The following is a 14049-nucleotide window of genomic DNA, read 5'->3' as shown; positions in this document are numbered from 1 at the left end:
TCACCTGCCCCTCACCGATGTGGGGTCGACCCTTACTTTGGGCGTTGAATTCTTCATGTGAGGAAGTTATCCAGCTGGCTTACGGAAGGTTTTTGGTTCTACCCAGGTGCCCGCTCGTAATGACATAATGCCCGGAGGGGCACCTGTGGTCTTCCTCCCCCATAAAAGCTGGAAAGTCACTATATGACCTATAATTATGTCAGTGCGACGTGCATTTTTGCTGCATTTTCCGGCTTTGAATTGGCATATTAAAAATCACTGAATTAAATGTTTGACTGTTTTTCAAAAAACGGGTTTTAAAAGCGAGATGAAAACTTTAAATAGTATATAACGACTATATAAAGAAAAATAGCATTTTATTACATAAATCTAATTGTCAGTTTGTTTCAACAAAACATTACAAATATCCAGAACATTGTATCTCGAGAAAAAAACAACAACATATGAATAAAATATCTTGACTAATCTTTTTGTTTTCTATTAACTTCATATCATGAAGTTGAACGAAAATATTGTACAAAATTCTGCAAAATCTACATAGGTAAAGAAGTTAAAAAAGGAGACTAGATCAGGTTAAACGTATTATGTAACTACAGTTTAAAAATAACATGTTAAAGACAAATATAATTATTCATAACTGAAATTGCACAATAGTATAGAAGACCGGAGCCAGTAATTGAAATTGCAGGCAAGCGTATAATCATTATATAATAATAATAATGATAATAATGAGACTTTTTGCACACATAAACGTAAGTATGAAACATATAAGGCAGCATTTTCATTGCACGAATATATCTATTATTCAATGCATCTAGATACACCTACCCGAAAGTTTTTTTTATTAACTTGTTAAGAATACATCTGACGACAAGTACCAAAGTTTTATTTTCATTAACACTAACTTCTTTCTATGATCATTTTTTAAGTTAAAATATAACATAACAAGAGCTGTCGGAGGACAACAATGCCCGGCTATTCACAGCCTTGTCAGTTGAATGTAAATAAATAATTTTATAAAATTGCAAAACAGGGTTATGGAACCTGTAATATGCATATCAGTTCGTAAATTACAATGGACAATTGTGTGAAGTTTCATTCCATTCCCATTAGTGGGTACTGCGATGCCGACATAGAAAAACTTAACCAAAAATTCCTTAGTCGAAAAAGGGCCATACTTTTGTAAAAAAACAAAAAAACAAATAAGAGTTATGGAATCTGCGCAGTGTAAGTCTATTTATCACAGTGAACAGTGAATAAGTGTGTGAAGTTTCAATCCATTCCCATAAGTGGTTACTGAGACAACAGCTCACATACAAAAACTTAACCAAATCGGGACACCGTCGCATGAGTGAGTCCAATAGCTCTACATATTCTTTGAATAGTCGAGCTAAACAGAAACAGTGATAACGAAACAGGAAGACCAAGCAAAGGCATACATTTAACAAAGTCCTCATGAATAAATTCAGCCATTCCCCATATAACTGTAGCATGGCACAGTGTGTCACAATCCTCAATGAACTCTTCGGCGGGAATGACAGCATAATATTTCCAATAACTTTTGAGTTTGTGGCTGACCTGATCCTTCATTTTGTCGGTTAAGTTGTTAAGTGTTTCAGTATATAAATCCGGAAGACCATATATACCGGATGTTATGTACTCGAGCTTCCACGTAGCGATTCCAGCTTTATTTGCTGCATGTAAGGCAAGATAGTACTGTGATATAACGAGCTATTTTATAGATTGAGAGTTATTATCAGTTCGAGAAAAAATGTCCAACCTCATAATGTAAACCCTCTTGTTCCGGATTCCGTTCAAGATAATGTTGTATATATTACCGAGAAAGTAGCATCATCCAAAACGTGTCCTACTGTTTTTAAAATTTATTCAGGTTCACATGTTATATTTTCGCGTATATATATATATATATAATGTTTTTAGAAAAATATAAAAAGGGCCTAGAGATATTGATCTTCACTAAATAAAAACATATTTTGGGGCATCTTAAGGCATATCATAACTTAAAAAACGATGATTATCAGATTGGTGGGACAGACTTTATAACACATAGACGAAGGCCACTCATCTGAACACTTAGAACAACCACTCATATCATGCATTCTCCACTACCATTTTCATCTTGTAAGTGATTGCTGAGCCTTTTTTTTCTCTCTCACCTCATAATGTAATTACATGTAGATCTTTCATGTTTTCGTTCAAATTAAATTCTAATGGCTCAGTTATTTGTTCATCGTTCATGTCAATAGTAGCTCATAATCTTATCTGTATAAATATCTGCATTGCTGTCATCTTTGTCATTTTTGTCAAATACAGGAAGCGGTATTGGATACATGTTGTCTTTTTCTCACTTCTCATGATCCTCTGAATTTCTTGCCAGCTTCTTTAGGGGTTCTTCAAGACAAAGACAATCTATAGTTAGCTCTGAAGGTTAACTGTAATAAATATCTAATTGTAAAAAAGGAAACAGAAGGGACCAATTATGACAACGCGCCGGCATGCATATTCCACAACAAAGCCGTCAGCCCAGTAAAGCTCTGCTGGTTTCAATGCTGCTGTATTATACATATACAACGAAACTGCACTACATAATGTAGCAGATGAATATATTCTCAGATCTCATGTCTCACAAATCAACAATTTTATGTTACATTTACGGCCATATAACATCTTCTAAATAGGTCTCCAGAAAAGCGTATCTATTCTCTACTACTGTAATTTAAAAATTGTAAGCAATTTAGCTCGACTTTTCAACTCACCACGTCGTCGGCGTCAATGTCGGTGCCGGTGTTACACATTGGTCAAGTCTTTCGTACCAGTCCATTTTTTGACAAAACCTTTTGACATATAGCTTAAAAGCTTTCAACACTTGTGTACTATCACCATGTCCAGTTTAAGGCAGTAGTACATAACTCCATCTACATATTGTCTGGATTATGGCCCCTTTAAGCTAACAAATCTTGATCATTTTATGCCCCCGGCATCTACTGATGCTGGAGGCATATAGTGATTGTCCTGTCCGTCCCTTCGTTCGTCTGTCCGTACGAGGTTAACCAAATGGGACCGTTTCGTCTAGCATCAATACCCCTTACTAGAATGACTTGATACTAATGCAGATGTTACCTGTGACCATTCCTCATCTTCAGACATCACCTGACCTCAGTTTGACCTTGAACTTGACCTCGTTTTGGACTTGTTGCTTTGTATCGACAAGGATGCCACCGGGGGCATCAAGCGTTTATTGAACGCAGCTTCTTGCTACATATGGCTTTGAAACTTGTATCACTAGTTTATTATAATAATCTCTGTCCGTCTGCAAGACTGCATGACTCTGTCAAATAGTTTGGCCGAAATATGGCCCTTTTCGGACGACTTCGAAACTGACTTAGTTTTCGTAGAAGTCCACGTTTTGCTGAAATATTTGGCAGGTATTTTTTAACTTTGAACACCCGTTCATCGTCATGACCTCCATCTGTAGTCAAGGTATGTAACTGTGTCAAAGATATTTAGTTGAATTTTGGCCCTTTTGGCTTTTGAAATCAGTTGAGGTTTTCATACCAATCCATATTTTGACTTAATCGTTTGACATAAAATAGCCACCGCTTTCTTTTTGCCACTCCGGTATTTTGCATAATCAGCCCATATTTATACGCGCTTTACAAAAATGAAAATTGCCTTAAATTATTACATTAGCCTACTTATTTTAAAGTTATTATGTTTTCATTTAATATCGTTAACAGTTTTTTTTGTAAATAAGTACAAGAAAATTGCATTTGCCAAGACAAAACCTATTTTGGCAAAATCGTTTTGCCATAGCAAGAAAACTCATTATTGGCAATTCCTTTTTCATTTTTTCTTAAAACATGATTTTAACTATTTCTAAACGAATATTAAGGTAGTGATCAGTAACTCTGTTTGTTTTATTTTGTCATGGCAAAAAAATGTGTTTGCCATGGCAATTTTGCCATTACAAGATTCTGCCATGGCAATTTTTGTTCAAATATTTCGAAGGAAGGATTTTTATTATAATGATTATGAAGAACAGTACTTACAGGAACAGAAAGGATTTTAAGTTTCTTATGATGGCACATTTAAATTGACAAGCGCAGAATCTTGCTACGTAAATACTAAATCACAGTCACATTATTATGAACTTAACGCTAATTAATACAGACAGTCAGACAGACAGAAAGACAGACAGAGAGAAAGATTATTGACGTAAACTGTACAGATTTTGTCAAAAGATATAAACATGATTATACATTTTAATATTTTGATGTGATTTTCTACAAGTAACGTGTAGAGTTATCATGTTTGAATGAAATATTTCTTTTTCATACTGACTATGTATCTGACAACATTTCTATTTAAGGATGTAGGTACGACTTTTTTTTCATACGTTAAGAATTTTTTTCATAATCTGTGAGCTTGAAGAACATTAGTTTCCAAGGCAAACAAGAGAGGAAAAAAACACAGGTCACCGAACTCGTTTTAATTTCATAGGCCATTATTTTCACCCACTGTTTAAGTATTTCTGGAATTTTGAAAAACCGAAAAAATGGTGGTGCTTTATAAAACATATAATATCCAACTTAATTTTATAGAGATTTAATGTCTTACATGCTGATATGAATACAAGGTGATGTCAGTTTTATATAAGCATAAATGCCACCAACAAATCTCTTTCATTTTTACATGCTGATATAATTACCCCACCCACTTTATTTTCAATGGAAAACATGTATTTAGATCTACAAACAAATTTGACGTTAAGATTTTAAAAATATTTTGCATCATTAATGATACACAAACATGCTTTAGAATGGCAAAAAAAGTTGGGGTCACCGTGCATCTAAGAGATTTATTAAGAAACAAACTGGTAAAAACTGGTGAATTTTGAAGTGTGACTGATACATAAAGGGGCTATGTGAATCAGTGATATTGATATGATAAATATGAAAACACACTGCACTCTCACTGGAAAAGAAATAAGTTCTAGTGATTTTATAGGAAGAAAACGTAAATTACTGAGGAGAGTAATATAAGTACAATTACGGTGTTAAAGGTTTAGAAAGTAAACGGAAGACAGCAATAACGGTAGAAGTGATCTGTGAAGTTTACCTAAAAGGTGTTTATCTAAAGAATTCCATATATTTGCTGATTTTGTACAGTAGAAAATATACGATATTCAGTATATAAATCTGGTAATATAATATAATGTACATAGGAATGTTTGATTTGGTCTGAATTGCCATTTCCCATACAAAATACTGACACTCGGTTTTCCACCTTTGTTTATATTTGCATTTCTTAATGCTACAAACGTCAAGACGACCCGCCCGCTTAGCTCAGTAGGTAGAGCGTCGGTCTACGGATCGCGGGGTCGCGAGTTCGATCCTCGGGCGGGGCGTATATTCTCCGTTACTATTTGATAAACAACATTGTATCTGAAATCATAAGTCCTTCACCTCTGATTCATGTGGGAAAGTTGGCAGTTACTTGCGGAGAACAGGTTTGTACTGGTACAGATTCCAGGAACACTGGTTAGGTTAACTGCCCGCCGTTACATGACTGAAATACTGTTGAAAAATGGCGTAAAACCCAAAACAAACAAACAAACAAACAAACGTGAAGACATGAAATAACTTAGACTAGGGCTTACTCGTAAACATTATGCATCCCTGCACGCATAGGTAGACAACATACTAAAGTTGATAAGGTCATTGCCATAACAGAAAATAGTCGACGGAATGACAAATAAATTGTAACTATGGTTATACTTCAGATTTTTTGGAATTTGAAATATGTGTATATTGACGGTGACTTAGGAGCTTAACGAGCCTGGTTTTCATAAATCTATATGTAACATTTGAATACTTATTTCATAACTTATTTGTACTGCGAAAAACTGTGTAGAGAGTTTCCGTTCTAAAACAGTTAAACGAACATCCCTTTGTAATAAATTTTCCAAATTTTATAGTTAAATGAAATTTAGACCACTTTTCCAACATCATAGTCTCCATATGTAAGTAAGACTACATAAGTTGGACACGGATTTTGACTCAGTTAAGGCCCTTTTTTGACATAGAAATTAGAAATCTGAAAATCTCTGGTAATATTGTGCCTAAACTTACATCAATTCTTAATAGCCAAGCGAGCTGTCAACAGACAGCTCTTGTGTACATTTTTTGGTTAAATAGTAACAGTCTTCAATTTATTCATTTATTGTCTAATACACCTATTTTTGAAAGCGTCGAATGACCAAAATGTACGACATGTAAATGAAAATAGAACACTATTTAATTAAAGAAAATAGCTGACAAATGATATACTATTCAACAGTGTTCAGTGATAAGCAACTATTTTTATGCCCCCAGCATCTACTGATGCGGGAAGCATATAGGGATTGTCCTGTCCGTCCGTCCGTTCGTCCGTCCGTACGAGGTTAACCAAATGCGACCGTTTCGACTAGCATGAATACCCTTTACTAGAATGACTTGATACTAATGCAGTTGTAACCTGTGACCATTCCTCATCTTCAAATATCACCTGACCTCAGTTTGACCTTGACCTCGTTTTGGACTTAGGTGCAAAATCTATCGACAAGGATGGCACTGGGGGCATCAAACGCTTTTTGAACGCAGCTCCTTGTTTCTTGTCTGAAAGACTTACCTCCACACAATCTATAAGCAAACATCTTATTTCTTAACTTCTTTAATTCGGGTTTGATTAACACATTTCGAAAAAATGTATACGTTAATGAAGAAAAGTCACATGTTAATGTATACTTTTTGCTTAGGTTGAAAAAATATGAAAGTAAATTAAAAACAATTTGTGGAATTATTTATTCTTACTACTACCAGCTTTCTTTGTTTTAATTGATAATAAATTAATAATAAAAATGGTATCTGTTCTATCCTACTTCTTAATATGTTAATTACTTCCTAACAATTTCGGAAATAGCTTCTTCAGAATAATTGAAACTAACCAATTACAAACTTATTACTATAGTTAAAGTCTCAGTCACACTATACCGTAGAGCTTTAACGGACGTCCAACGTATAACAAAATTTTTAATCTGTTCGTGTCCATTCGCATGCGTTTCTTTTCCGTTTCTCATGCGGCGCCTGCGCTCCTTTTCTGGCGATGTTTGTTTCATCCGGTGAAATGTTTTTAGCATGATCAAAATTTAGAACGTACACAACCGGACAAAGTTGTCCGTTAGATGTACGGTAGCAATGGGCTGGTATGCGTTTTGTTCGTTACTCTGTTGTTGTCCGGTTTGCATCCGATCTTATCCGGTGGACCTGTTTTATGACCGGACTACTACCGGACATGCAACGGATGTAACGTATGTTCAACGGACAATAACTGACAAGAACGTTTTGTCAGTTTCTCATGCGTTGCGCTTACGTTTTGCGATGTACAAGTTCGTAACTAGTACGGTGATATCCTTTAATTGAACGTTGCTGTCCTATATATGTGCGTTAATCTTGCTGCCATTGTGCGTCTTATGCGCTCCATACATCGACCGCGAAAGCACCGAGCAGCAGCGAGAGATGCCTTTCCTCGCCGGATCATTTCCCGTCGCAATTTTTATGTACGTTGGGCGTCCGTTAACACTATACGGTGTAGTGTGACTGACCTATAAACCATTACTAATCTATTACTAACCAATTACTAGTTCATAACCAGCCTGTTACACCTTTAACTGTACTACTCACTAAGCTAACCCACTGTTCACCCATCACTTACTCATTATCTAGTATGTAAGTTTATTATCCCCAGCCGATGAAATCGGGAGGGGGTATTGAAATGAACCAACATACTACGATGTTGCCCGTAAAGATTGTTTTAGATTGGTCAATTTCCCTTAGAGTTATTGCCCTTGATTTAATAAAAAATGCCCAAATAATGTCCGTCCGCAGCCATTTCTCAGTAACTAGCAGGTAGAATTTCACGAAATTTGAAATAAACATGACATGAACCAACATACTGCGATGATGCCCGTCAATGTTTTTGGATTAGTCAATTTCCCTTGATTTAATGAAAAATCCACGTCTGCAGCCATTTCTCAGTAACAAGCTGGTAAAATTTCATGAAACTTGAAATAAATATGAACCAACATACTTCGATGATGCCTGTCATTTTTTTAACTGGTCAATTTTCCTTAGAGTTATTGCCCTTTAATTGTTTAAAAATCTTCAGATTTGTACATAACAAACCAACCAATTGATAGAATTTCATTAAACTTCATTCCTTTCCATGAACATTTATTATAAAAATGTCAAGTTGTGTACCCACATCTGGTCACCACTTTGCCTTGGTCACACCCCTCCTCCTCACATCCACCCCCCACCCCCCACCCCACAAAAATCATTCCTTTTTATTATTTATTTTTTCAAACCTTCCATGAATATTTATCAACATGCAAAGTTGTACTGTTCCCCAACCTCACTCCTCCACTCCGCTGAGTCATGACCACCACCCCGATCATGCATAACACCCCTCCCACCATTAATTTTTTTCATTGTTAATTTTCCATCAATATTTATAATCAACATGTGATGTTTTGTACCCTCACCCGGTCACCCCCGCTGCCTCCCCCTACCCCAAACAAAAACAAAAGCATTCATTTTCTGTTAAATTGATTTTGACTATTAAAATTATTTGCTTCCAAGTAACATCCTTAACTTTTTGCCGGATATATATTTTTTGCCATTCCTCACCAAAAAACCTTTCGGTAGGGGATACCAATTCATCGAATTTGCTTGTTATAACAGTAACCATATCTGCACTGTTCCGCCTTTGTTGGGAAACGCAAAGCAAATCTGTGTAATAGTGTAGGCTCTAAGCCGAAAGGTTGTGCACTTTGTAGAAGAGCTTTCGTTTTGCATGATTCTTGCGTATTATATTATAATATTACAATCCTGATGTAGAACCCATCCTGCATGAAGTATTTAACAAAATGTAAGACGAATTTGAAGAAACTGTTCATTGTACTTGTCATAACTTTTTTATTTACTGTATTATGTCTTCGTATTTTATCTGCATCTCGTGTCAAAAGCATGACGTCCCTAGTGATGTCGAGTTATCGCCGTCCTGCATGACAAGTGCAAACTAAAGAAATCAATAGAAGTCCAATCTGATCACCTAGGCCTTTATGCAACGCAAGTGTATTATACGAAGAATATAGAAATATTCGATGTTTCACGATCATAGATTCAAGTATGAAGGTTTTTTTTGTGTCCGGGTATATGTGCACGAGACATTATTGCAATTTCCAGCGGATAATATAACAGGGAGTGGAAAAAAGACCCTAGCAGGTTTAAACATAAGTCACTACATTTGGACATAATTATAGGCAACGAAATAGCAATAGGGCAACTTTAAAACACATCTGTTATGAACTGACATTTTATTTAACATCAACATTCATAAATATGCATACTTTAACTTACAATTTAACCATATGTACAAATAACAACATACTATTATCAAAAAGTAATTATTTATTCAAGAGAATGAAAATTTGCAAAAAAAGCTCTTAAACCCCCACTGCATACTTAAAATATAGAATGAGAGGAGAAAGCATTGTACGAGTATTAACCCAACATATGTATCAAAATGACAATAATTATAGTTTGTTATCTTAGACTAAAAGTTATACAACGAAGAAAAAAAGCGTAATTTTAAATTTATTCGTAAACCAAAAAGCAGGTTTCCTTATAACAATGCTATTTAATCGGACATGCGACCACTAAAATGGGTCATTACATCGTCTATGAAATAGCGGAATTCATTTATCGGAATTTTTAAGGTAGTTGGTCCTAAATGACAATCGTCAAATTACGTATTTTTTCGGAATTTTCCGGTTTTACAGATATTCATGTGCGCGTTGAGCTATAAGTATTTCCGAAGAAGGCCGAATTGCCAAAACAGACCACGCAATTATACGAAAATTGCCGAGTGTCATTACGGCTCCACTACCTTGTAGTATAGCGTAACTCCTAGTTTACATAGAACATTTTGTACACTATTTAACTGCTTATCTACATATTTTGATTTTCAGATTCTAAGAAATGAAATAATTTCTAAATTTTGTAAAAATGATGTTTATCCGAATATCGACTCAGTCGTCAACCGACTGAAATATACAGTACTATTAGTTGCAAGAATATTTTATCAACATATATTTATTTGTTAAAAATTCAGTAGCACAAGTTAAAACCACGGACTAAATGGATTTTATTAATCCACCTCTGAAAAAAATAAGGATATCTGATCTGTATCGTAACTGCATTCCATAAATACAAGAAGATATCTGACAAGAAAAAAGTAAAATCTAGCAATGTCCAAAGCGAGAAAGAGCGCCCAAAGAACAAATGAATATTTGTGTATGTGTAATAAACAGAAATAGGCAATTGATATTACAATACTGCAATTAATAATTTCAACATGACGTCAGGAATTCTAAACCTATATTCTAAAGTACATACATGTTTCCACTTGCTAAAAACGAAACATTTTTAAAATAAAAATATAGCGACTTTAGACTCATTATCAAGCAATTTCAGAAATCAAATGCAGTTTTTTGACCATGCACACCCAAAGGGTGCTTCATATTATAAAAAGTAAAAGTTTCATTTTTTAAGATACACACAGGAGTTTTTGATAAAGTCCAAGTAAAAATGTAATCATAAACCAAGTGAAACTGGTATCATTCCGCAATGTTTCGGACATGTTAAAATTATGAATTAACATGGCCAGTTTTGATACAACAAACTTCACAACATCTGCTTCTATTAAAACACATAAAGGAATATAATGAATTATGCAAAGTAAGTAAGTAAACACATAATAAAGTATGTAAATGGAAAAGCAATACATACATAACAACAATATCACAGGAAATTAATAATCAGCATGTATAATAACTAAATTATTAAATGGCTTTATCTCCCGTCATGTAGCCTCAGTTGTGTCAATATAACAAGCAAAACTTTTTTAACAGAATATCACATTTAACAGTCTTAGGCATAAAACAAACCCAAAATATTAGTGGATCCAAACTCCTTGGCAAGAAGCACAATGTATTTTGACCTATTTATTAAGCACATTTCATATGTCCCCCTCCCCACAAAAAAGTAATCAATCGATGTATAACGATGTATAAATGAATCTGTGGCAAGATAGCGTAAAACATTGCGATACTACTGGTTTGCAAGATAACAACCCTCAGAGTCATAGAAATACATTTTAACACTTATCTGCTTGAGATTTAATTGTAGCGACTATCAACTTGACTTTAAGAAAGAAAATGCTTAATTAAATAGCGCCGATTTTGTTTATGTAACGATGTTACATGTATTTTGCCAACCAGCGTAGAATAGACTGAAGTGTAGCAATTTGTGACTGAAAAACATATAACATAAATTCACTTGACAACGCAATTTTTCAACAAAACAATTAAGTTATAGTGTACAATGTATACAAAAAAGTTAGAAAATAAATATTAAAGCACTGTAATGCTTTTTTTAAAAAGCAATATGTAGACATATTATGCAAAATATATGTATCGGTGTTAATCTTACACAAAAGAACACATAAAATCATAATTATCTATGACATTTTCATGAACAGTATAAATCAATCACTAATTTACAATAACTGGCAGCGTACATAGACTGCATAAAAGATATAATGAGCCACGCCATGAGAAAACCATCCGCGCAGTCTGGTCAGGATCCATGCTGTTCGCTTGCAAAGCCTATTGCAATTAGAGAAACCGTTAGCGAACAGCATGGATCCTGACCAGACTGCGTTGATGCGCAGGTGGTCTGGATCCATGCTGGTCGCAAAGCCACTATGTTGGTTTTCTCATGGCGCGGCTCTTAATATAGTTTCGAAAATTAAAGAACTACAGATTTACAGATCTGTCAATGAACAGGCAGTAATACTGTACATTTCTGCGGTGTTAAAGACATTACAAAATAGGATTTGAAACGAAACAGTCTTCTTTAATACTAAGCATCAGTTCCACCGGTGTCATAATAATATCACAACATGATTGTTATATTTAAGGTAAACGGCATATACGACCAAGATCCAGTAAATGTTTTACTCTCATCATCTTTTTTCATTAAATGGTCATTCTAATATGCTTGCATCTGTTAAAACACGCTTACGCTAAAATGACGTCACATTAACGTGCGATGACGGCAACATGTTTGTTGCGACCAAGAGAGAGCGCTAGTACATTCTATCTACTGTTTTATATTAAGAGCATATAAGAATCGAAATAATGTATAGCAAAATCGTGTTTGACTTAAATTAATGCACTCAAATTGGTTAAATGTACATGTATGTATAACTATTTATTTTCGGGCTTTGATAACGTTAAAACATGGGGTTTCTATACATTATTTCCTAATTAAATGTACACACGTGCTGTTTTTCAGTTCTAGCGATATGTAGCAACTCGACTGTTACCGTTAGGTAAACAATGCTTCGGTTAACAGTGTTGACAATATAAGTCCGGTAGGTTAAGTTCTGATAACAGTTTTATTCAGACTCAACATTTTATGATAACCATCACGTAAATGTAGTATTCGAATCGGGTAACGAACACAGATCAAACATTAATACCAAAATGTTAAGTAATAATAGTACAAAACCCCAATGTTATTATAACTGTTACAACAATTTACAAGCAAGCTGAAATCATTCAATTAAAAGGCAAAATATGAAAATTATAACTATAACCCAGAATTAAAATACCAATGCCACTTTAAAATATGCCATTGAAAATGAACACAAAGAATTGTATAAAAACATATCTTCACGCATACCCGTTATTTACAATTTATTCAGGTCAATAAAGAAATAACAATATCAGAATCCAATCTGTACACAGAACATTTTTCAATACAATCACTTTCATGATATTAACTGTACCTGAAAGGAAGATGCTGTAATGAAAAAAAGCAGGGTGCAATGACACTTTGTCTCCTCACTTATCGCAGGGAAAGGAAATACCATTATCCTTTTGACACACAAACATTTTAACTGCAAGAGGATTTGTCATCTTCAAGATCACTTATGTCGTCCTCATTATGATTTAAGAGGGCACAGCATTCTCTGACATTATCATCTGCCCCACCTTCTAAGCTATCGATTTCTTCGCATGAGTCATCATGTCCACTTAAGTCTTCTTGATTGCACAAAAAATCTTTTTCAGGCGTTCCATGTATAAGAGGGATATGATGTATGTTATACTGGTTTGAATGACTATTATTAGGTTCTGATATACTCTTACTTGACTGTTGTTTATTATTGCTTTCAGTAGCATGAGTATCTTCCGGTTGATTTCTAAATTCATGATCAATATGTGTAAACGACAGTTCATTCATAGCCGAGGAATGCACCTCCAATTTAGGATTAGTGTGTTTACATTTTCCCTCGATAATAACGTTAGACTTTTTTTTATTGCATTTGGAACTGACCGATTTACTTTTGTCACGTTTATCAATGATGATATTGGAATCATTAGTTTGTAAAGCTGGTTGGATATCGTCTTTTACACTACCACTAGCGCCAACACTCGATGTACTTTTCGAGTATTCATTTATTAAAATGCCACAGTCAGTTCCGCTATGGCTAAAGAAATTCATCAGCAAAGAAGGCGATGTACTCTCCTTTGATCCACCACTGCTAGAATTATAGCTTACAGAAGTCTCTGCGGTACTCCCGCCTGACGCCGAGCGGCGCGATTCTGGGCCTGAACCATTGGAACCGCTTCCAAGCAGGGAGGACAACATCCTCTTTCTTTCTTTCGTATATTTTGTTCTATTAACTTCATCATAGTACTTCGACACATTGTCTTCCTCCTGGCTTATCACAACATTATTTACCCTTGTAGGTTCAATAAAGGCTGTAAGAGAATCAAAATACATGTCATAACACACATCAATCAGAAATGAATCGATGGCCTCAGCTGCGCCATACGTACTAATTTTTCAGTTAAATAAC

The 14049-nt window shown here is 34.8% G+C and overlaps 1 protein-coding gene across 2 annotated transcripts in view; it reads right to left on the bottom strand.

The window, feature by feature from the left end:
* Positions 1 to 9410: 9410 nt before the first annotated feature.
* LOC123525613 (adhesion G protein-coupled receptor L2-like) overlaps positions 9411 to 14049 on the bottom strand; it is a 70093-nt gene continuing 65454 nt past the window's right edge. For both annotated transcript variants that reach the window (XM_053539195.1, XM_053539196.1), the window contains one exon: positions 9411 to 13951. In XM_053539195.1, the coding sequence (XP_053395170.1) occupies positions 13083 to 13951 (869 nt within the window). In that variant the 3' untranslated portion in view covers positions 9411 to 13082. The remainder of the gene's footprint in view (positions 13952 to 14049) is intronic.

This window comes from Mercenaria mercenaria, chromosome 3, assembly GCF_021730395.1.
Source record: "Mercenaria mercenaria strain notata chromosome 3, MADL_Memer_1, whole genome shotgun sequence".
In the NCBI taxonomy this organism is placed as follows: Eukaryota; Metazoa; Mollusca; class Bivalvia; order Venerida; family Veneridae; genus Mercenaria; species Mercenaria mercenaria.
This window is presented reverse-complemented; position numbering and strand designations above follow the sequence as displayed.